Genomic DNA, 24434 nt, shown 5'->3' with positions numbered 1-24434 from the left:
AACCGGATACTATTTCTAATTCCGTTCGGTTTTGCGGGTCGAACACGTATCCTGCTAACCCCTAAATGTTTTCACAAATTAATATGCATCAACTTATCTTTTCACAATTCATCAATTAGGGTGCTATAATTCTAACATATACACGTTGATAAATTAGGGCAAACCAAAAAGAAAACTTACAAAAGGGCAAAGTTTTCAGTGCCCTTAAACTTCTCCGGCAGCTGCTACCACCAAACGATGTTATTTTTATTCAATTGAAGATTCTAACCAGGCTGCAAACTTCATTTGAGGAGTAATTAAATTGATTGGGTTGTTCGATTAGTTGTTCAATTAGGGCTGCAAACCGGCGGTAGTGGGAGACGATGAGAAGAGGATGAGAGTAGAATAGAAACGGCGGTGGTGGGAGTCCATTAGGGGTTTGGCGCTAGGTAGAGAGATAAGAACGAGAGGGAAAAGGAAAAAAATGGGTTTATAGCGGGAAATGGTGGTGTTTTTTAGCTGTAAGTTTTTTTCATTAATTGAACAAAAGTCTTTATAGTCAATTGTGTTTGTTTAAAACTTTAAACAAATGTTGTACGTGTAGAGTGATCAGAAATTATAAAAGGATTACTTTCAGATTTCAAAAATAGATGCCATCAATTTTAAAGTCTCCATGATATGCTACAGTAATTCAAATACCCAATAATGAATAATTTATAATAGTGTCGCCTAATCATCATAAAGTTTATATATTTGTATCTTGTAAACTTGAGACTTGATTAGGGTTGCGTGTATTTTAAAAAAGAGGCCCGGTAGAAGTCAAAAATGGGTTTCTTGAGCTAACAAAAACAAATAGAAACAAGAACGAAAAAAAATAACTAAAGGCCTTGAACCCATGACCTTATATTAAGCAGGGCCGTCTCTAGAAACAACGAAATAATTAATTAACTATACTTGTCTTTGAATTAACGAGCGAGTATGAGAAACAAGCTAGTCTCTGAATTCTTTCACAGTTATCCACAATAATATATGTTTGTTTTTATATAATAATAAATAATTAGTACAACTACCATACATAAATACCCGCCGCCCACCACCGTCACCCACCACCAACATTTAGATTTGATATTCTGCTCACCAACATTTTTTTTGAGAGGGGGGTGGGGTGGGAGTGGAGGGGACTCATGAGTACTACCCTAGTGCGCACCATCACCACCCACCATCATTACCCACCGCCCATCACCGTCGCCACCACCACTCAGCGCACACCAACCGCCATTAATACCCACCGCCCACCACCAAGCGCACACCACCCGCCATTAATACCCACCATCGTCTCCAACACCACCCAACGCCACCAACACCCAGCGCAGACCATCACCACCCCACCATTATTACCCGCTGCCCACCACCGTCACCACAACCAACAACCACCACCACCTAGCGTACACCGTCACCAACGCCACCAACACCCAGCGCACACCATCACCACCCACCATTATTACCCGCCGGCCACCACCGTCACCACCAACAACAACCACCACCACCACCACCCAACGCACACCATCACCACCCCACCATTATTACCCCGCCCACCACCGTCACCACCACCACCACCCAGCGCACACCATCACCACCGTCACCAACGCCACCACCACCCAGCGCACACTATCACCACCCACCATTATTACCCGCCACTCACCACCGTTACGCACCAACAACAACCACCACCACCCAGCACACACCATCACCACCCACCATTAATACCCACCACCGTCACCAACACCACCCGACGCCACCAACACCCAGCGCACACCACCATCACCCACCATTGTTACCCGCCGCCCACCACCGTCACCACCAACAACAACCACCACCACCCGCTGCACTCCATCACCACCCACCATTAATACTCACCGCCCACCACCGTCACCACCACCACCATCACCCAGCTCACACCATCACCACCCACCGTCATCACCACCAACCACCACCACTATCGTCATTGTCGCCCACCATCGTCGCAACGACCACTCACCACCACTAACAACCACCACTATCGTCATCGTCGCCCATCACCGTCGCAACGACCACTCACCACCACCACCACCACCACTTATCCACATACTTATACCAACCATCGCTCCTGGCTATCGCATCGTTGCCCATCACCTCCACTCACCATCATCAACCACCATTACTTCCTGCCACGCACCACCCGCCATTGCAACCACCATCACCGTCGTTGCCTCTCACCACAATCATTGTTGCCGCTCATCACCACCAACCATCACTTGCGCCCGTCGCCACCATCGCCCAACGCACATCGTCACCACCACCAACCACCACTACTAAATCCCAGTTACCGCCACCATTTGCGAGAAATGTGACAAATTAGCCAAAAAAATGTGTTTTTATTACTTATTAATACTATATTCAATAAACAATACCGAGTTGTCATAAACTTGTAGCAAACTTAGCACAAAAATTGCTACAATGTTGCCACAAAAGTGTGGTTTCATTATTATTAGTTTTTATATTCAATAAATAACACAAGTTGTGGGAAACTTGTAACAAACTTTGCAAATTTAGCCGCAATTTTGCCACAAATTTGTGTTTATTACAAACTTGTAGCAGATTTGTAGCAAAATTTGACGGCATTCCGACTATTTTACCACAAAAGTATGGTTTCATTATTATTAGTTTTTATATTTAATAATTAGTAAAAAGTTGCCAAAAAATTGTAGCATACTTTGCAAGTTTTGCCACCATTTTGCCACAAAAGTTTAATTTTTAGAATATATTATAGTTTTGTAACAAATTTGTAGCAAAATTTGCAAGCATCCTGTCCGTTTTTCCACAAAAGTGTGGTTTCATTATTATTAGTGTTTTATTTTCAATAACTAATACACGGTTGCCGGAAACTTGTAGCAAACTTTGCAAGTTTTGCCACAATTTTTCCACAAAAGTGTGGTTTATATGATATATTTCAAAATTGTAGCAAAATTGCAGCAAAATTACCTGTGTTCCGACTATTTTCCTACAAAAGGGTGTTATTTTATTTGTATGTTGATTTTTTTATTCTGAAGTTTATTATTTAATAAATGATTAACTAATTGTCGGTAATTTGTCGGAAATGGATATATGTGTTCGACGAAATTGTGACAACACTACTTCGCGTAGCTACGTTGTAGGAAACTTGTGTAAAATTTTAAGACTTTTTTTGCATTTGATTTTTTGCGAAAAGTTGTGGAAAATTTGTTGGAAATTTTGAGTTGTGGGAAAATTGTAGAAAAGTTTTGTAGCAAAATTACCCTTTTTCTAGTAGTGTTTCTTAACCGTTAACAAAAGTGACTGGCCGCGGAAGAGAGGATGGTGACTAAAGGGCGTGTTGGTGGTGACTTCATGTTTTCCGGTGAAGTGGATGTCTAATTCATACCTCACAATTTGTTATTTTTTTATCAAATCATAGTTAATAGTTAATAAATGTATATATAAAAGTAATAAAATGTTTTCAAGTCTGTATAAAATCTCTCGGTTAATAACCCTAGTCTAACCATTGATAATTCTTATAAAATATAAGTTGGACATCTATATAACAAGTTATCAAAATTCTATTTCTTTTTATTTTCAACTAAAGTAGTTTAAATTTACCAAAAAACAGAATCAAATAAATGGTTTGAAGCCACGTCGAAACGCGGGGATGTTAACACTAGTTAATTACAATTGTTAATTACAATTGGGAGATATTTTATTATTTTTTAGATTAAGACATGGTAATGACTAATGTAGTAATGTGATTGATGATAATAACATAGCATGTTCTTGGTTCATTGTCAACGCTTTTACTCTACTAAAATAAAATTTTGTTTTCTTTAATAATTTTCATCCAACGGAGTTCCACCCCATTTTAACAATCATGAACCTTATAAAAAATTGATTAAGACAAGACGCCCTTGACATATTCCAAGTGCAAGGTCTCTCTAGTCTACTATAAATGAAACCTCAACACATTACAATACAAATATCCAACAAACAAGTTTAAATTTTGTAAGGCTATTATCTTCAAAATGGCCTTTCCCAAGAGCTCATTTGGAGTTTTTGTACTTCAAATGATAATTCTGGCACTCATCTGTTTGCAAGCAGAAGGCCAAGGTTTAAAAGTGGGGTTCTATAAGAAATCATGCCCGCATGCGGAGAAAATAGTATCGAATGTCATCAAGGAAGTTATGGCAGTGGCCCCGTCTCTTTCTGGCCCGTTGCTGAGATTGCACTTCCACGACTGCTTCATTCGGGTTTGTAATATCTTGTATTATCAGAAGTTTTTATATCTCTTCTTTGAGTATCGCGTTAATTTTGTTTCATGAACATTGCAATATATTGTAGGGTTGTGATGGGTCGATCTTATTGGATTCAACAACTAAGCAATCCGAGAAATTCTCTCCTCCAAATCTCAGCCTTAGAGGATTCAATATCATTGATAGGGTGAAGTTGGCGTTAGAAAAAGCATGTCCAGGTGTAGTTTCATGTGCTGACATTGCAGCCCTTGTTGCAAGAGACGTTACAGTCGCGGTATATATATTTATCCTTATTCAAATCTAATGTGAAATCAGAATAAACATTTCTTGATAATCCTGAATTTTAGAATCATTTTTTTGTGTGTGTTGATAATAATTAGTTATCTTACTTCTTATTTGGACCTCTTTCGTTAATAGACCAAGGGACCATATTGGGAGGTCGAAACCGGCCGAAAAGATGGCAAAGTGTCTTTATTTAGTGATCCTATAAATCCTGTAACAGGATTGCCACCACCTTCTGCAAACATCACGTTTTTGAAACAATCTTTTGCACTGAGGGGACTAAACACAAAAGACCTTGTTGTTCTCTCGGGTACACTCTTCAGTATTCTTATTCAAGTGAATTTACATAAATAATGCTTCACCATTGCATATAATTATTGATCAGTTTTGACATTGCATGTAAGTATGTAACTAATATGCCAATTTTTTTGTTGTGTATAGGAGGACATACCATAGGGATGTCTCATTGCTCGTCATTTGACAGCCGACTCTACAACTTCACCGGGAGAGGAGATACGGATCCCACAATGGACCAAAACTACATTGCAAGATTAAAGTTGAAGTGCAAGCCAAGAGACCAAACCACATTAGCTGAGTTAGACCCGGGGAGCTTCAAGACGTTTGATGACTCTTACTTCAGACTTGTGACTAAGAGGAGAGGGCTTCTTGAATCAGATGCTGCCTTGCTTAATGATCCTGAGACTAAAGCCTACTTGCTTAAGGCTATTAGCCATGGCTCCACATTCTTCAAGGATTTTGGTGTGTCTATGGTTAAAATGGGTCGGGTCGGAGTTCTTACGGGCTCTCAGGGTGAAGTTAGAAAAGTTTGCTCCAAAACCAACTAGGCTCTCTCATGATTTTTTATTTTTTTTCTTTGATCTTCTAAAAGCAGAAGAAAAGTGTTTGATGGTGTGATTTATGTAAGAAAATTGAATCCTTTTTCATTAAAATAAATTAATAAAGATATTGTCTTTAATTTTTTTTTTATTTTTTTGGTACGGCCAACTAAGTAACGCGGGTATTCCGTACACGGGCCCCCATGCATTGGATAAATGTAGCCCGAGCCGGCCACGAGTCCGGACGGACGAAGCTCTTAGCGATCCACCTTTTGAGGGATTCCCCGGATAAATATGAGAGATATAGTAAAACACCATATGTAATAATGAATTATAGTATATATAAAACAAATTTATTATACCAGTAAAAACTGTTACAGTTCTACCGTTAAATAGCTATGGGGCAGCTTGCCTAGAAATCTACTACTGGTAGTAGTAGTAGTAGTAGTAGTAATAATAATAATAGTTTTAGTAATGTTTTTGTCATGAAAAGTTATTTTGGAAACCCGGGATCTACTAGTTTGAATAGTTAACATCCCTATATGGTTCACTCAACTACCAAAACGGAAAGCCAGTGCCTATAATGCGGTGTGCTTAACCACGCTTTGGTGTCTTTGGAATGCACGACATGCACGGAATGCGTTAGTATTTGAAGGAAAGGTGGCCAATCTATGTAATGTGGCTGGGGAGATTAAGGTGTTTATCTTCTTGTGGGTAAAAAACCGTGAGAAGAGAGCAGATCTAACATGGGAGAAGTGACGGAGTTTTAATTTTGTGTTATAACTGGGTGGTTGGGTGGTGTATTTCAACTATACTAGGCATGTTTGCTGGTTATATTGGGTGGTTGTTGTGGTATTGTTATTAGCGTCTTTCTTGTAACGATAGTGTGTTTTTATATATAGTTTGATTGGTTGTTTAAAAAAAAGGAAAATAACCCAAAAGAAGAGAGGGAAAAAAAATAGATCCTAAATTTGTCCACATTCCCAAACTAACCAATTAAATATGTACTGAGCCGACGCTTTTGGAAAATAAACGACGGGATTCTTTAACCAATGAAAAGTTGACATGTGGAAAGCATTTGACACATCAGACGAGATTTTTAAAAATCTCGTGGTTTCCGACCATATTTTTAACTTAAATCACTTTTTATAAAACAGTCTATCAAGACGGTTTTTTTATGTTTCTTTTCAAGTCAGTTCATATTATATTTTTCTTGAGAGTTGAGCTTTTTTAATTTCGTCTTTCAAGACGTATTTTGATTGAATTTGTTCCAAGGGGTTCATATTCTCAAGTTTCTTCTTATAAGTTTTAAAAATTTAAATATCGTCTCCACCGATAGGATTTTTGGTATTCCGTCTTGACCGACAAAGTCTTTTAACATTTCGTCTACTCCGACTATATTTGTAATTAGGTTTTAGGTGGACTCAACTTTCCAAATTAAACTATCAATTAAGGATAATATTGATTCAAGTATCTATCTTCTTCCATCCTCATCTTCTTCCATATTCATCTTCAACTTCAAGTATTATCTAGTTAGGTTTTAATTATGTTTCATGGAATTTGATAATATTGTAGTTTGTTATGGTGGGAAATGGGAAAACAATGATGATGGAAGCTGTGAATATGTTCCAACAAACTGTAAACGGGTAGGTGCCAATCTTGATTCAAACATCAACAATTCGAAGTTGTTGGGTTTACTTGAAGCTCGATTTACTTGAATCATTTTCGAGCAAGGTACGGAACTGAACAATGTATTCATCCTCAAACGTTGAGATTATGTTACCGCTGTAGTAAGAACCCAAAAACCCATGACCCAAATCCGCAACCTCGGCTTGATCTCCTCTCTTATACTTCATTTTGGATGAAATGCTAATGATGGATGATGGATCGGATACAAGATAAACAAGAAGAAGATATAGGAATAATATTATGGGATTTGAACTTAACAGATAAGAAACTTGAGAATATGAACTCTTTAGAACAAATTCAATCAAAATGCGTCTTGAAAGACGAAATTAAAAAAGCTCAACTCTCAAGAGACATATAATATGAACTGACCAGACAAGAAACATAAAAAAACCGTCTTGTATACTGTTTTATAAAAAGTGATTTAAGTTAAAAATATGGTCGGAAACCACGAGATTTTTAAAAATCTCGTCTGGTGTGTCAGATGCTTTCCACATGTCAACTTTTCATTGGTTGAAAAATCCCGTCGTTTATTTTTCCAAAACGTCGACTCAGTACATATTTAATGGGTTAGTTTGGGAATGTGAACAAATTTAGTATCTTTTTTGTCTCTCTCATCTTTTAGGTTATTTTAAGAATTATCCCTTAAAAAAATTAAATAGTAAAAAAAGTAAAATAAAATAAAATTGGGTGAAAGTTTAAAAGAAAGGTCGTGGTGGCACGAAGCTAACCTCACCTTTGACAAAGAAAAGCATATTAATGGATGCTGCTAAACGTACCTCTCATTATTTTTTACTAAATATATCCCCCCTCCCCCTTAAAGTATTAGATAAATTACTATTACCCCCTAATATTATTTATATACATATAGTCCCTACAACATTTTTTTCACTTAATAATCTATACTACATATATCAAATTAAAAACTATCAAGTATTAATATTAATTTATTTTTTTAGTATTAATATTGTAAATATTTATAATATCTTTTTTTATATTTTAATAGTATATATATTTATAATATCCTTATTTTACCTCTTTATCTTTTACAAAATAAACCCGAAACTCGAAAACCTAAAACCCTAAATCCGAACCCTAAACCCGAAAACCTAAACCCTAAACCCGAACCCTAAACCCGAAAACCTAAACCCGAACCCTAAACCCGAAAACCTAAACCCGAACCCTAAACCCGAAAACCTAAACCCTAAACCTGAACCCTAAACCCTAAACCCGAAATTCGAAATCATAAAAAAAACTCAACTTGTAAAAAAAATAATATGAAATCCTTATTTTTATGTTAATTTGGTAATTGTATAATTTCAAGAGTTAATATGAAAGTTAGTTTTTCTAAGGGGGGTATGACAAGCAACCAGGGATACATCTAGCCTAACCCCATATTAATAAAAGGCAACCACTATTTCTCGAAGATTCCCGACCTTGGCGGACGTCAACAAACAACCACTCCATCGAAACACGTGTCACCAAGTCATTGGTCACCTCTTACCGCCTATCTTTCCTACCCCTTGAAGGCTTTCGTTCCTTGCCCTATAAATTCAACCCTAAATCAGTCCCCTTTCATTCACAAATCAATCTTCTTTTTACTGATCGTTAATAATATCAATCAATACTCAAATTCTCAAGGTACGTTTTCTTTTATATCTGCTTGTTCTTAGTTATTAATTAATCTTTATTCTATTGAATTAGCTACTTTTATTCAGTTAAAATTGAATTTGGGCTTTCAATTTGGCCTTTGGATCTGATTTATTTGTACAGTAATAATATATGATTTATCATCAATTTATCAGTTTATGTTGTAATTATTACTAGATGTTAATTAATTCCTTATAAATTAATACCTATTAGGCACCCTGCCGACTAGACGCCTGATTAATTTTTAAGTAATCGTATATGTTGTTGATCATGTCTCTGATATATTGATTTTGGTTATACAGATGCAGATCTTTGTTAAGACTCTCACCGGAAAGACAATCACTCTCGAAGTCGAGAGCTCGGACACCATAGACAACGTCAAGGCCAAAATCCAAGACAAGGAGGGAATCCCACCCGACCAGCAAAGGCTTATTTTCGCTGGAAAGCAGCTCGAAGACGGCCGAACCCTTGCCGACTACAATATCCAGAAGGAATCCACTTTGCACCTTGTTCTCAGATTAAGAGGAGGGATGCAGATCTTTGTCAAGACTCTCACCGGCAAAACCATTACTTTGGAGGTCGAAAGCTCGGATACCATCGACAATGTTAAGGCCAAGATCCAAGACAAGGAAGGTATCCCACCCGACCAGCAAAGACTTATCTTTGCAGGGAAACAACTTGAAGACGGCAGAACCCTCGCGGATTACAACATCCAGAAGGAGTCTACGCTTCATTTGGTTCTCCGTCTTCGCGGTGGGATGCAGATTTTCGTTAAGACGTTGACCGGAAAGACTATTACTTTGGAGGTCGAGAGTTCGGATACAATTGACAACGTTAAGGCCAAAATCCAAGACAAGGAAGGTATCCCACCCGACCAGCAAAGACTTATCTTCGCGGGGAAACAGTTAGAAGACGGCCGAACCCTTGCGGATTACAACATCCAGAAGGAGTCTACGCTTCATTTGGTTCTCCGTCTTCGTGGTGGTATGCAGATTTTTGTCAAGACGTTGACTGGAAAGACTATTACGTTGGAGGTGGAGAGTTCGGATACAATTGACAACGTGAAGGCAAAGATTCAAGACAAAGAAGGGATCCCACCAGACCAGCAGAGGCTCATCTTTGCGGGTAAGCAGTTGGAAGACGGTCGGACATTGGCGGATTACAATATTCAGAAGGAGTCCACGCTTCATCTGGTGCTGAGGTTGAGAGGTGGGATGCAGATATTTGTTAAGACGTTGACTGGGAAGACGATTACTTTGGAGGTGGAGAGTTCGGATACGATTGATAATGTGAAAGCGAAGATCCAGGATAAGGAGGGTATCCCACCGGACCAGCAGAGGTTGATCTTTGCTGGTAAGCAGTTGGAAGATGGGCGTACCCTTGCGGATTATAATATTCAGAAGGAGTCGACTCTTCACCTTGTTCTTCGTCTTCGTGGTGGAAATTAAGGGTCTTTAGTTGATGTGTTTTAAATGTGGAATGTGTTGAATTTGGATGTAGTTGAATGTGGTTTAATGAAACAGTACTTGGGTTATGAATAAAATTCACTTTCTGGTTATGCAATGTTGGTTATGAGGTTGAAAGACGAAACATATATACTTGCAGTGTTAATGCGATATATGTTCTGATAAACAACAATCGGTTCTTCAATACGAGTCTTGTTGATTGGAAAAAATTGATTTCATACAAGACACAGAATACCATCAACAAGATTATCAACTAGCTTCTACAGTGCTGGTATTTTCGGGACTGTGGCGCGACCATACTCATTCGGGATGCTTTTTCAAACTAAGTCATCTATATGTACATAATCTTCATGGCAGAGAGATATCTTTATTGAGAAAACTTAATTTTTAAAATCATACAAAAATTTTATAAGATGAGATTTAATCTGCATCATTATAAACATGGTCTTAGAGATCTTATATCAACGTGAGCCAACTAAAGTAGATTACACAAATGGGTAGCTGCACTTCATTTGCCTATAACCTTTCTTGACAATTTTTTCTTGACCTTGTTGTCCAAAATTAATGCATCTTTCATGCTCTATTTCATTATACCTTCAAGGAAACCACTTCACATTAAGCACCAGATAGATATATATATATATATATATATATATATATATATATATATATAAGATACTAAAGTGTTACTTATGACTTATTCCCCTCTCAACTTTGCCAAACACCTTTTTTTTGTGAAAGTTATAAGTTATAAGGAGGTAAAATAAGCAATCTCATATCTTTTTAATATGAATGATTTTAACAGTCTCATGACTCATCCTGTTTTCAAGGTACATCATAACAAGAGAAGAAGTGGTTGTTAAAGTTATTGTATTGTAATACACAGCTACTTACGTAGATAGATTTCAAGAGAGCTTAAAGGGGGCGATTATTAATCACTACCCATTAGTGAGACTTTTAACGTTGATCACTACCAATTAGTCAGATGATTGATGTAAAGTTTGAAAGGGTGATCACTGTTAGGAATATTTTGGATTAATACGAAAAAAACGAGTTTTTTCATTAAGTATAAAAAATGTAGTTCATATAGTTAGTTAAACTATATGTAACTGTGGTTAATATCATTGCTAACCATTTCGTATGTATTCTATGTTGTGAGAGCTTCGCAACGAACTAAACCATATCCAAAACGGAGCTAAGATGAGTGAGACATCAATGCTCGAAGTTGGTTGTTTGGAATGTTAAAACTGTCAAAATATTTGTCCCACATTGGTGGAGAGAAAAACAATGAATTGCTTTTTAGGCTATGCGTAGTGGAGGGGCTACAAATGAGGATGAATTATGATGTAAGGGCTACAAACTGGGCCCATAGTATCTTTTTTTATTATTTTCTTTTTATAATTAAAATAAACAAATAAAAACCAAGAAAATTAAATAATAAACTAAAAATGTATTAAAACTAAAAAGAAATAAAAAAATACATCACTGAAAAAAATACATCACTGAAAAAAATACATAACTAAAAAAAAACTAATATTCGCGCATTTTCTCATGTCGTCATTGAAACAATAATGCGGCTTCCTCGTGAAACCTCTTCGATATGAGGGATTCGTAGTCTTCTTTCATTTGACGCAATTCCAACGCCTCGTTCAGCTTTTCTTGTTGTTTGATGGATGCTCGAAGGTCTTTTCCTATTTCCGTGGCATTTGTTTCCAAACGACCGACCAACTCGTTTAATTGTCCGACGTCTTCACTGGGCGCCGTATTGAATTGTGTTGACGACGAACCTTCCCCGTTATTTTTTCTCGATCTCCCGCGTGGTCGAGGCAACTCCTGTACTTCTTCGTCGTCGGCTAAATTAACATCGTCGGCTAAATCAACCGTGCCCCTTTTCGCCCACATATAGTCGGGGGGCGGTGTTCCCCCTCCTTCTCGCCCTTTCTCGCCCATTTCGTCGCCACATTACACCTAGTCTTAAGATGAACACTCCTAATTTGGGTCTGTTCTTTAAAGGAATCACAATCTTGTGAATCCTTGAAGGTTGTTAAGGCCATCGAAGTTGTTATTGCGTGCGCATACATAACAATATGCGTGCACTCGATGACAACTTTACTGGTGTTAGTATCTTTGAAGGCCTCATGCGAGTCTAATTCCTTTAAAAATTACACCCTTCGTTTTAATATCACATTCATTTTAGCTCGGTTTTGGACATGGTTTTCCGACAATTTTACATGACTTTCATTTCTTATAGTGTATTTGAGCTTACTTTCTTCACTACAAAAAGTGGTATTAAGGTTGGAAGGTGGTGGGTTTGAAAGATTGGTTGATGATGAAAATGAAAGATTGGTTTGAAAGAAGGGGAAGGTGGTGGGTTTGTAGTGACTTTCTCTCATAATCTAGGCATGTGAAGTCATAATATAAAAGGGTACTTGCAAATTTGCAATATTATTATCATTACAAAACAAGAAAAGAAAAAAACCAAAAACACTACAGTCCAAAAAGCGTTATTAGAGCCATGTGCTCTTCTTACAAAAAGTGGAGAAAGTAAGCGCAAAAATTAAATAAGTTTTAAAATGGATCTAAAAGAAAACGAGTGTGAAGAATCAAACAATCAAGAAATAACTGAAGTAATAAACTTTAGAGAAAATGAAAATGGTTTTGCTTCAGATAATATGATTAATTTTGATTAACTAGAAAAAATTAACAAGCTTAAATTTAAGCTTAACACGAAAACGGTTTTTAATCAACCTAATAACCTACAAAGTTTAGTCTCAAGGGCTTTCTCTAGAAAAATAAGATTTTCTACTGCTTCAATACCGAAGAACTTTCAGTAAATATAAAAGATATTTCAGGAGAGTATTAGTGAGTAATCTCCTTGCTAAAGGAGAATACTGTGTTATTACCAAGAAGTTCTTCCCCAGGGAAGAACAGTTATGAAATAAATATATCAGTTCTTATTATCCATCATGTTCATCTTTAAGAATTTTGCAAAACCTGAAGCCCTAGAGCCATAAGAGTACCATTGATGCAGGAGGCCGTAGGGAACAAATTGGTTGGGTTGGTCACTTGAAAAATTCAACTTAAGAGTTTTACTTAGCTGGATAAGAAGAAAATGTATGACCTATTTTATAACTGTTAAATTACTTCAAAAGTATTTATATAATCTCTCCTTAAGCATTTTTACAAATATTTGATTTCTCAAACAAAACTCGATTAGTCTCTATCGAAACTGAATGATTTCTAATAAAAAACTTAGTCAAAACAAGACAATAAATATAGACTTTAAATTAAATAAGGTATGTAGAAACCTTATAGTGTATTTATCAGGAGAACCATTCCCCATTCCTACAATTTATCAACAGGAAAAAGGAATAGATTTACTCATTGAAAATAATTTCTGTCAACTATATGGGCCTTTCACCCAATGGTTAGATAGTTAATCTTTTCACCTTAATCAATAAATGATTTTGATCAAAAAGATAACAAAAGCTTTTCAAGTTGGAAAACCAGTTTATTTAAATATAACTAATCCGAATTCCATTTTCTTTTGAATCACGATGTAAGGCAAATTTAGGATAGATGGTAAACATAAATTTTTCGTATGCTAAATTTCCTTGTACTGCTCCTAAAAGAGCATCTTGTCTGTTAACAATTCTATTGTCAACTATAGCCATTTTATAGGAAAATTAATCTCATCTCTAAATTGTGCTTTTAGAAGAATTTTTACTGCTTCTATATGCACCATGTTCATAGATATTCTTAACTCAGGCTTAATAGTTAAAAGTCTTTTTGCTATTTCTCCTTTAGTTAGAAGAGGTAAATATACTTCTCCTTAAGTATCTTTTATATCTACTAAAAGTTATTCGTATTGAAGCAGTAGAAAATCTTATTTTTTCTAGAGAAAGCCCTTGAGACTAAACTCTGTAGGTTATTAGGTTGATTAAAAACCGTTTTCGTGTTAAGCTTAAATTTAAGCTTGTTACTTTTTTCTAGTTGATCAAAATTAATCATATAATCTGAAGCAAAACCATTTTCATTTTCTATTACTCCAGTTATTTCTTGACTGTTTAATTCTTCACAAACGGTTTCTTTTAGATCTATTTTAAAACTCATTTAATTTTTTAGCTTACTTTCTCCATTTTTTTTTAAAAAGAGCACATGGCTCTCATACCACTTTTTGAATACAAAGAATTTTCTGAAAATAAAGAATTAAAAGAAAAATATTTTCCAGAAAATAAAGAAAAAATTTTGCTATAAAAGAACCCAAAACTGGATAACTACCGATTAGTCATATGATTGATGTAAAGTTTGTAAGGGTGATCACTGTTAGGAATATTTTGGATTAATACGAAAAAAATGAGTTTTTTCATTAAGTATAAAAAATGTAGTTTATACAGTTAGTTAAACTATATGTAACTGTGGTTAATATCATTGCTAACTATTTCGTATGTATTCTATGTTGTGAGAGCTTCGCAACAAACTAAACCATGTCCAAAACGGAGCTAAGGTGAGTGAGACATCGATGCTCGAAGTTGGTTGTTTGGAATGTTAAAGCTGTCAAAATACTTGTCCCACATTGGTGAAAAGAAAAACAATGAATTGCTTTTTAAGATGAACACTCCTAATTTGGGTATGTTCTTTAAAGGAATCACAATCTTGTGAATCCTTGAAGGTTGTTAAGGCCGTCGAAGTTGTTATTGCGTGCGCATACACAACAATATGTGTGCACTCGATGACAACTTTACTGGTGTTAGTATCTTTGAAGGCCTCATGCGAGTCTAATTCCTTTAAAAATTACACCCGCTCCGTTTTAATATCACATTAATTTTAGCTCGGTTTTGGACATGGTTCATTTACATACATTTTAGTTATGTACAAAATGCGAAAAATACTTTTTTGTACTTAATAAGAAAACTCATTTTTTTCCATATTTATCCAAACTTTTCTAACAATGAGAAGCTATACATGGGAATGTAGCTACCGCCGACAAAGGCAATGTGGTTTTGAAGTACAACTATGAGAAGAAACTTAAGTTGAGCTACATACCTTATAACACCTGATATGATCAAGAATCTTGTGTCGGGATAGCTGTTCTACAAGTTTGGATTTCGTGTAATGATAAAATCTAATAAGGTTGTGTTGTCCAAACATGGAATGTTAGTAGGCAAAGGGTATGTCCTTAATGCTATGTTTAAATTCAATGTTGTTTGTTAATTAAAAACAAAATTTTGTTTATATGCTTGAGTTTTCTTATTGTGATATATGGCATGCTTGTCTTAGACATGTTATTTTGAATTCAATAAGATATTTGATTTAATTAAAATGTATAGCAACATCATACATTGATTCATATTCTAAGTGTAATACGTGTGTCAAATCCAAACTTAAAGGCCTTTTAAATAGTTGAACGAATAACCGAACCACGAGATTGAATTCACAATGACGTATGTGATTTAAAGGCGATTCCCACAAGAGATAGAAATAAATATTCACCAGGTTTATTGATGATTGTATAAAATATTGAGATCCATACTTTCTTAAGATAAAGATAAGGCACTAGATAAGCGCACTTTACACAAGAATGAAACTAAGAATCAACTAAAGAAAATGATTAAAACTATGAGTAAAGGAGGTGAATATGTTGTACCTTTTGCATATTTATGCGCACAAAGTGGCATAATATATGAGTGTACCTCACACTAAGCTCCATAATCAAATGACATTGCAAAACGAATTCAAGAGTTTGTAATATACATTTCCTTTTGGAGTTTTAATTTATGAAACCAACTTACTAAGTATTATATTCCCAAAAGATGACGGACTCAAGTGGCTCAAATATGTGCCACCGGTTGTGACTATGACTGCAACAACTGTTACAAATCATGTTGAGAAACTCAAGAACTTCTTAATATTGCACTTTAAAATATGAAAGCAGAAGATGCATACTTGATTTACTTTGTTTGGTGTACAACCTTTATAGGCATACACCATAATTTAGTTATTTATTAGTTGATTAGTTTAAAATCTTTTTTTACATGTTACACGTTTTTTAAAGTTTAAACCATGAAACCAAACCAAAACCGAATCAAGGTCGATGTTGGTTAAAGTGTTGAGTATGTGCAAGTGGATAACAAGTGTAAAGTGGGTGAGATTACGTATATACCCTTGGTGCGTAGAAACCCGCCGTCGTCTGGCGTATATACAACGCAACGCTTATCCCTAATTTCGTATCCATATAAATCTCTACCTTTATTATTTAACAATAATAATAATTTGATCATCATTCAATTTCAATTCAATTCTCTGCGATTCATTCAGGTAACGTTTTCAATTCGATTACGAGCATGTTTAGATCTATCGTGTAACTATTTCGTAAATTCAATTGATGTTATTCCGTTTATTCGATTAGGGCTAAATAATAATTTGTTCCATATTTGATTTTTAGGCAATCATTAGGGCGAGCTAATAGTTTGTTTATTAGATGAAAAAAAAGAGATTTTTTTAGGGTTACGAATTGTGATATTTTGTGGATAATGTTAGAAATTGATTTAGCGGTTGATTTGTTGGTGGTGTTAATAATAGGATCTAATAGCTGATTCAAACATTATGTTTAGGGTTTTGGATGGTGACAGAAGCTGGTTATTGTTTGTGGAATTATTAGGGCTGGTGTATTGAATATTTTTTAAAAGAATTGATTTTAGGGTTATGAATCGTGTTATTTTGTGGAGATTGTTAGAAGTTGATTAAGCGGTTGATTCACTGGGGATGTTCATAGGATTTAGCTTATTTAAACATTATGTTTAGGTTAGTTTAAGCGCCACATCATTGACACGTAGTCAGAGACGTTTTAACTAACCCGACCATTAAACTTTTTGAAAAGTTAAAAGGGTGTTTGGGATTGCTTATTGTGTGAGGGGATAAGTTGATAAGTTACAATACTTATTACTTATCCAAAAAATAAGTTATAAGGAGGTAAAATAAGGAATCCGAAACACCCCCTAATTTGGGCGTTTTGGGTTAGCTAGCTTTAACCAGCTACTTATGATGGTGGAGGAAATAAAGAAACCAAAAAAAAAAGTTTGATTAGTTCTTACTGGGTGGATCTCACAATTATTTCGTCATAAAACTTGTTCCCACATTACCGCCCCTTTTAAAACACTGCACAATAACTCTTTGGTGTGGTGTAGCTGGTGTTAATGAGCTGATTTGGCAACCAAAACACCCTAGGCGTTATTTGACAACACACACTGTTAGGTTTAGATTTACCTTTGATCCATTTTTGTTTTGGGGATTTTTTGGTTTAGGTTTACCTTTGGTCCATTTTTGTTTTTGGGGATTTTTTTTCAAAGAACTAATGATCATATAACTTTTATTTCAGTTTGCACCTTTTTGAAGAACAAAGAACAGAAAAATCACATTGCTTGTTTGTTTGTTTGTTGCTTCAAGTCCTAGTACTCAAATTTCATGTCTGAAATCGACCTCCAGATTCCAAGTGCCTTTGGTATGTTTCTTCTTGCCTTTTTTTATTTTTAAAGATACATCATCATCATCATCGTACTCAGTATATCCCACCAATAGCAATGCTATGGTAGGGTCTGAGGAGGGTAAGATGTAGACAGCCTTACCTCTATCCCATAGAGATAGAGAGGCTGCTTCCGGTGAGACCCCCGGCTCGATAGTAGTTTTGAATCAAGCCTTGGACATAAGACACATAACACTCAATCATCGGGACACCGGCTGATTGGTGCATGTGCCCTTGTCTTTCGGCTATCAACGCCACCACATGATGCCTGATTAACCTTCCGCCACTTTTAACGTTATTTTCACGTGATTAGTAAAATAACGTCAAAATTAGTGCAATTTTACTTTTGCCCACCCAAGGGTTCACACATATATACATTATATGTGCGCACCGCAAGCAGGGCGTTTATTTTTAAAGATACAATAGGCAATAACAACTGTTAAATTGATATAAACTTTTGTATGGTTTTGATATTTTTGTACAGATCCATTCGCTGAGGCAAATGCAGAGGACTCAAGTGCAGGGTCCAAAGAATACGTTCATATACGTATACAACAGCGAAATGGTAGAAAGAGCTTGACAACTGTTCAAGGGTTGAAGAAAGAATTCAGTTACAATAAGATACTCAAAGACCTTAAAAAGGAATTTTGCTGCAATGGTACTGTTGTTCAAGATCCAGAGCTTGGTCAAGTAAGCCTCATTTATTATAATATCAAATAAAAATAATTTGTGGGATTAGTTATAGTATCATATATCATATAAATATAATTTGTGGGACTAATTAGCCGAATTTGGTTTGATGATTTGAATCATGCTTGTAATACAGGTCATTCAACTTCAAGGCGATCAGAGGAAAAACGCGTCTACTTTTCTTGTTCAAGTAATGACTTCATTATGCTCATAATTGCTACCACTATGCTGGTTAAAGTTTCACTTATTTGGATTCTTTTTTGTAAAACAGGCTGGAATCGTGAAAAAAGATCGTATCAAGATTCATGGTTTTTAAATGGTGGTTGTCATATGATTGCGTTATCAAGACTTGTGTTGTGTTTGCTTTCAGTTGCTTGTCGTCTCTGTTTTCTTTTTCGATTATGCTTGTTTTCCTGAATTATAAAGTTTGTAGAATCTTTGATGGTTGTGACATAATGGTGGTTTATCATAATTTATCAAGTCTGGTCTTTGCTTTTGTGTCTTGTCTTCTTTCCTTATAACATTGCCGAGCTTGACCTAAAATGTTAGCATCTATATCAGGTTTGGTACCATCTGGTGCGAGTTTTTTGTACACAGAGCTGATAAAGTTTCATGATTTGTTCTTTAAAACAATTAGTTGATACATGTCACTATGTCGGTTTTGTCAGCTTGGGTTTGTTTATATATGCAGGCTTGTAAACCAACTGAACCGGCCATGTTTGTGCATGCTTATGTTCGTAACAATTGGTTCACAAAAATAACTGAACATACGAATAAGCTTAAATGAACGAAGGAACAAGTCATGTTTTAATGTTCGTTTAAGTAAATGAACATTTTTGTTCATGTTCTTTCCGAGTTTCTGTCGAACGGTTTATAAATTGTTCACGGACGTTCTGTTCTTTTATGGGCTTTTGTTGACCCAACTTGAACCGGTTTGTAGCGCGAATAGGTTTGTGCCCAGAACCGGTCTTGAGTTGAAGGTTATTTGTGCATTATTATACATTAATATATCAACAAATGTACAATATAACCAATTTCTTTAAAATATGTTTTAAGTGTTTTCAAACAAAACTTGACTTATAACATTAACAAAACAATAAAGATTAAATTAAATCTTACATTACAAAACTCAAAAAACTAGAACCATGCATCTAATCCCAAGGGCTCAAAGAGCATTCTTCAGGCATTGTATCAAACCTCTTGGTATCTTGGCAATAGTCATATATAACCAAGTTCCTTTGAACCCAAGCAAAATCCAACTTTTGATCTTTTGTAAGATGCCATGCTTCATATTGGTCCCACCAGTTTTGGGTGGTGGTTGAAACACATTCAGGGTAAGGGTCTTTCCATTGACACCCATCAACAGTGAAATCTTTGTATGATGAAACGAACGGTGCCTTTTTCCAGTCAGTTTTCTCAAGACCGCCTCTTGTTGCCCACTCGTCAGCGTTCCATATGCTCGAGAATAAGTACATTGGTTTTTCGTTTGGGAAGAAGTTGTTCTCGTAGTCGGCGTTTTTGTATACTCTCACCGGGACTCTATCCACAAAGAATCTGTTTCAGTTTCAGAAACAAATAGTTAAGACATTGTTTTAAAAGAACCATAAAAAACAATTAATGATTAGTTAAACGAGTTGAGCTCGCTCAAAATGCTTAAATACATCTATTTGCTAATGTACTTATGTTATTAATTTAGCTATTGTGATATCTAGTTAGTGTTCGAAGTATTTATAAAGTTTAGAACATATATAGAAACACGGGCACTAGTTAAATCGACTTCACCGTACTGATAAGTAGGGGACTCGGTCTTGTTAGTTAACGGGTTTCAGGTTGGCTGATTGAATACCAAATTATTAAATGAGTAGGATAAGACGATCCAAAACTTGATTATTTTCGTGTTGCATTAAAAATAGAATGATTTTGGCTCATTTATTTAAAAATTGGGTCCATTTGAATAATTTAAATTAACATTTAGCAACTTACATAATTTGATGGGAATTCCATAAGATTGAATAAGTGTGGTAATCAAGAGTTGGATCAAACCAAAGCTTGTGCCTCATCTCCCTGTTGCCGGTCCCATTTTTATACACATTGGTCTGGATCAAGTACGGTTCACCGCTTCGGTTCCCAAGAAACTCAAAATCAATCTCATCTCTTGTTGGCCCTGCACCATTCTCTGTACACATCTGCATAACACACAAAATAAATCACCTGTTAAAACAGTAAAACTATGCTAAAAGCCATGAATTCAGTTTTATAACTCAAAAGTTGATAAATGATCATAAACCACTAAACACGACCGAACTGTCTAAACCAAATCTAGTCGGTCGGTTTGAAATCCTAACTGTTTGATTCACAGTTCGGTTTTCATGTATATATTCTATAGTAATGAACATCTTTATTACAACAAAATTTTTTAAAAAAAATCATTTATTTTTTTAGTACAAAATAATTAAGTTTTTTTAACACAAACGAGTTAAACTTTTTAATACAAACTAATGATTAGAAGAAATTTAAAATCAGTACGAAAAAATGAGAGAGCTGCGGTTTTCGTCATTGTGGTTTGTTCAAATTTATTATTTCAGTCAAAAAGTTTAAAATTTGCTATTTCCGCGCCTAGAGTTTAATTTCGTTGCAATTTTTGTCCTTCTCGTTGACATATTTTGGACCGAAACAGCCGATTTTAACAAACCACAGGGATAAAAACTGCAACGAAAATGAAACTTTAGGGACAAAAATAGCAAAGTTTAAACTTTTGGAACGAAATAACACATTTGAACAAACCACATAGACGAAAACGTCAGTTCTCTAAAAAAATGGAAACAACTCTCTGACCGACACACAACCCGACCGGTTTAGTTTTCGGTTTTCTAAAAATGTATTTAGTAGCGCGGCTAGAATTTTTGTCAAAACCGGCCGAATTGGATCCACAAACTAGATCATCAAAACCTGACTTCTAATAATCAGTAATCATTATTGATTTTGACCATAAAGTCAAAGATCCGGAAAGAAAACATACATAGTAAGCAGTGACAACTCCAGCAGAATCACCTCCGACCAACTTTAGCTTCATACTAAACCACCCGAATCTGTACTTTTGTTTTGTCTGAAACCCACATCCTGTTTCAAAGTTTAACCATCAACACATTATTTCAAATGCTTCAATAACTTCATAACTCAAACTTTGACTATTAATATTCAACATATAAATTTGATTTTTAAATTATAAGAATGCAGTACAATATTAAATTTAAAATCCTTCAAATACTCAGATCAACCATATAAAAAATTTTAAAATTGGGAAGTCAAAATTTGACTTTCTATTTTAATACAACAGTATGAAATTGAAAATAAAAAAATAATTTTTTTTTTGTTTATTTTTTGAGGTGATCACCTGTGTCATTGTCCAGGGAAAGATACCAGATCTGACCATCTTCAGAGGTTTTGAAATGATTTTCAGACCACATGATGCTGAAATTATCATCAAATGAAGATTTTGGGTCAGCAGAACAACAGGCTGCAGCTAAAGCCAAATACGCAAGCATGCAGTACCACATCACCATTGAAGAACATGGAGCTTTCTTCTCCATTGTTAAATTTGATGGAGGTTGAGACTTGTGAAAACCAAGTGAAAGAGAAAGCCTTCTCTCATGACTCATGACCTTCATATACATACATACATAGATATAGATATTATATTATATTAATGAATTATTAATATACCATATGAGAGAGAAGAGAATGCAAGTGTAGTGATTCTTTATCAAACTACAGCAGAGTAAGATCTAATTTGTGTAAGTTGATTTTTGAAGAGCTTTTTATTAATAGAAAACAGCTAATTGTTTTTTCTACATACTTCATTTAACAAGTTTTATCAGAACTCACAACTATTTAGTTGTTAGGTATACAATTTTGACACTAAATTAAGCTAATGATTGTTATTTTTTTTAAGACCTTAATTCTAACTGGAATTTAAATCGGTGTTTATTTATTTATTGTTATTATTATTTTCTGAACGGCTTAAATTGTATATGGACTATGGAGTTTATTTGATAAATAAGTTGAAGCTAAAACTTCAATTATCAAGCTTTGCTATTTATATAATTTTTATTTATTGCATCTGATATATATGAATTAGATATTGAAATTACGACAACACTAGTAAAATAATAAATTTTATGTTAATTGTATACAAATTTATAACTATAAATTAAATAAATAAATAGTTATCAAGGAGTCCAATTTGAGTCGAGTACGAGTTTAAAAAACTAATAACCTATATATTTAAAATAATATATTACAGTATTATTGATCATAAATAAAAAGTTGGCATGGGAAGACCCAGGCTGCCTCTGGGTAGAGGTAGAAAGCCAGTAGGTCACATGTTACTATAAAGAACGTGACATTGCTGGGACTTATTTTTTTAAGAGAAAATATTGATCTTTTTATATATACACAAATCGAACTACATCTGGATAATGGGTAAGCGAGCAATAAGCTGCGCTGCTATCCCCTTTTGATCCCAAAGCCTATTCTATTAAATATAAATCATTGGTTCCTCGGGCTCTGCGAGTCACTGTGGACCACCTTCTGCACCCGCTCCAAGAAGCGAACCGCCTCGGGAGCTAGGGATCCAAAAGTGTCGAATGCAAATGGAATGAACACGTGTTGATTCTCCAAACACGATGTCTCATGTTTAGCAACCTTCCTAGACTCCGCTCACAAAACCGTCTGTCCCGGTACGAAGCCACTGTCTCTCAGCCCCACCAACGGGGACACCCCAGTGAGGTCAACACACGCATGCTTACCCCCTGCCCAGCCAAACACAAGAACATCCGCAGGACGCAGGGTAGATCTTCCCTCACGCGGATCAGTCAAAAAGTTAACAGGTACCTCTTTCTTGGCTGAGATCCCGGCACGTCTAAGCACATCCCATAACACATCTCTAACCCAGTCATGACGATACTTGAATCCTGGCAATTCTTTATAGTGGAGGGCATGCTCACCAAATTTATCCAAACAAGCTTTTTTACAAATGAGGCATTATTCTTTTAATGATGTCAATTTAATATTTTAAAATATTTGCTACTTTCTAAATATATATTCACATCATTATTTCAAACTTCTTTATAGTTTATATAGTTTTAGTTTATAATTTTGTATTTTAGACTCGTATTATCATCTAACATCATTGCTAATACTTTAGTTACTAATAATTACCACTTTACCTCTACGAATTGATGGCCATCTCCGAGCAATCTCTACTTCCTCGATCTTTAATTCGGTCATGTTGAATCGTTCATGTGCTCTTTAATTTGTGGTCGAAAAAATAAAATTTGTGATTCCGAAATTATCAAAACAAATGTAAAATCTACTTGTTCTGCTGCTTGCTATTGGTTCCTTGGTTTTGATTTGCTTTGTAGTTTCCGCCTTTAATAAGATTCAATATATAATGATAAAATTAATAGATTTAAGATTAGGATTAGAGTAAGTGCCCATTAAATAAGATATTTTTAATGTCACACAAATCATAGTGTGTTTCCATAAACGAACGAGTTCTCGTTTCATGTCTTATTTGTGTAAAAACGCATTTTTGCTATTCGTATCTTTAAAAATATTTTTATTCGATTTTATTGTTTATATACTATCATATCTACATTTAGAGTTAATGAAACATTGATTAAGCATGAATTATGGTTGGAAACACTTTAACCAAGTTTCTGTTAAGATCTAAATTTTCTTCTTAAAGTTGACATTTGATGAAAACGCAGATACAATATTTAAAAATGGTTATAATAATAAGTAAAATTATTTATTTTCCCTAGAAGAAACATGACACATGTTACCAAAATTCTCTTTCTAATCCACATGCCCTCCTCACGTGCTCCACTTTCTGCTGTGTCGGTGTAGCAACTAGCTAGCTAATAATTGACAATTAAAATGCCAGCTGGTTTACATATTATTAGTCAGGGTTATTATTTTCACCATATGTTGTCATGAACCTTTTTATGCAGCAAATTGCCAA

General features: G+C 35.2%; 4 protein-coding genes across 4 annotated transcripts; 3 read left to right on the top strand and 1 right to left on the bottom strand.

Moving 5' to 3' along the window:
- The first annotated feature begins 4036 nt into the window (after nucleotides 1-4036).
- Nucleotides 4037-5419, top strand: LOC143604215 (peroxidase 27-like). The gene is made up of 4 exons (XM_077080765.1): nucleotides 4037-4274; nucleotides 4366-4551; nucleotides 4695-4869; nucleotides 5001-5419. Exons 1-4 carry the CDS (start codon nucleotides 4050-4052, stop codon nucleotides 5402-5404), a joined length of 990 nt encoding a protein of 329 aa, XP_076936880.1. The 5' UTR covers nucleotides 4037-4049; the 3' UTR covers nucleotides 5405-5419.
- A 3242-nt stretch (nucleotides 5420-8661) lies between these two features.
- LOC143604214 (polyubiquitin 4) lies at nucleotides 8662-10264 on the top strand. Its single transcript, XM_077080764.1, has 2 exons — nucleotides 8662-8722; nucleotides 9034-10264. The coding sequence occupies exon 2, from the start codon at nucleotides 9034-9036 to the stop codon at nucleotides 10177-10179; it is 1146 nt and encodes a 381-aa protein (XP_076936879.1). The 5' UTR covers nucleotides 8662-8722; the 3' UTR covers nucleotides 10180-10264.
- A 6092-nt stretch (nucleotides 10265-16356) lies between these two features.
- LOC143604207 (protein translation factor SUI1 homolog 1-like) lies at nucleotides 16357-18909 on the top strand. Its single transcript, XM_077080760.1, has 5 exons — nucleotides 16357-16515; nucleotides 17576-17698; nucleotides 18204-18409; nucleotides 18546-18599; nucleotides 18681-18909. The coding sequence occupies exons 2-5, from the start codon at nucleotides 17662-17664 to the stop codon at nucleotides 18723-18725; spliced, it is 342 nt and encodes a 113-aa protein (XP_076936875.1). The 5' UTR covers nucleotides 16357-16515; nucleotides 17576-17661; the 3' UTR covers nucleotides 18726-18909.
- A 544-nt stretch (nucleotides 18910-19453) lies between these two features.
- Nucleotides 19454-22038, bottom strand: LOC143604212 (putative xyloglucan endotransglucosylase/hydrolase protein 8). The gene is made up of 4 exons (XM_077080763.1): nucleotides 21804-22038; nucleotides 21429-21529; nucleotides 20393-20595; nucleotides 19454-19963 (listed from the first exon to the last, which is right to left on the bottom strand). Exons 1-4 carry the CDS (start codon nucleotides 21997-21999, stop codon nucleotides 19561-19563), a joined length of 903 nt encoding a protein of 300 aa, XP_076936878.1. The 5' UTR covers nucleotides 22000-22038; the 3' UTR covers nucleotides 19454-19560.
- Nucleotides 22039-24434: the final 2396 nt, after the last annotated feature.

The sequence above is a fragment of the Bidens hawaiensis genome, unplaced genomic scaffold, assembly GCF_021521415.1.
Source record: "Bidens hawaiensis isolate Kalapana, Puna unplaced genomic scaffold, B.hawaiensis_p1.1 tig00064289_1, whole genome shotgun sequence".
NCBI lineage: Eukaryota > Viridiplantae > Streptophyta > Magnoliopsida > Asterales > Asteraceae > Bidens > Bidens hawaiensis.
Note: the sequence above shows the minus strand (reverse complement) of the source record. Positions and strands in the feature narration are given on the sequence as shown.

Excerpts from the sequence above, each read along its gene's own strand:
- LOC143604212 (XM_077080763.1), bottom strand. The coding sequence starts at position 21,999 with ATGGAGAAGAAAGCTCCATGTTCTTCAATGGTGATGTGGTACTGCATG. Across the intron at positions 21,530-21,803 it reads TTCCCTGGACAATGACACAG|GATGTGGGTTTCAGACAAAA; the intron begins GTGATCACCTCA and ends ACTTTGAAACAG. Across the intron at positions 19,964-20,392 it reads TGGAATTCCCATCAAATTAT|ATTCTTTGTGGATAGAGTCC; the intron begins GTAAGTTGCTAA and ends AAACTGAAACAG.
- LOC143604214 (XM_077080764.1), top strand. The coding sequence starts at position 9,034 with ATGCAGATCTTTGTTAAGACTCTCACCGGAAAGACAATCACTCTCGAA.
- LOC143604207 (XM_077080760.1), top strand. The coding sequence starts at position 17,662 with ATGTCTGAAATCGACCTCCAGATTCCAAGTGCCTTTG. Across the intron at positions 17,699-18,203 it reads CCAGATTCCAAGTGCCTTTG|ATCCATTCGCTGAGGCAAAT; the intron begins GTATGTTTCTTC and ends ATTTTTGTACAG. Across the intron at positions 18,410-18,545 it reads AAGATCCAGAGCTTGGTCAA|GTCATTCAACTTCAAGGCGA; the intron begins GTAAGCCTCATT and ends CTTGTAATACAG.
- LOC143604215 (XM_077080765.1), top strand. The coding sequence starts at position 4,050 with ATGGCCTTTCCCAAGAGCTCATTTGGAGTTTTTGTACTTCAAATGATA. Across the intron at positions 4,275-4,365 it reads TCCACGACTGCTTCATTCGG|GGTTGTGATGGGTCGATCTT; the intron begins GTTTGTAATATC and ends AATATATTGTAG. Across the intron at positions 4,870-5,000 it reads AGACCTTGTTGTTCTCTCGG|GAGGACATACCATAGGGATG; the intron begins GTACACTCTTCA and ends TGTTGTGTATAG.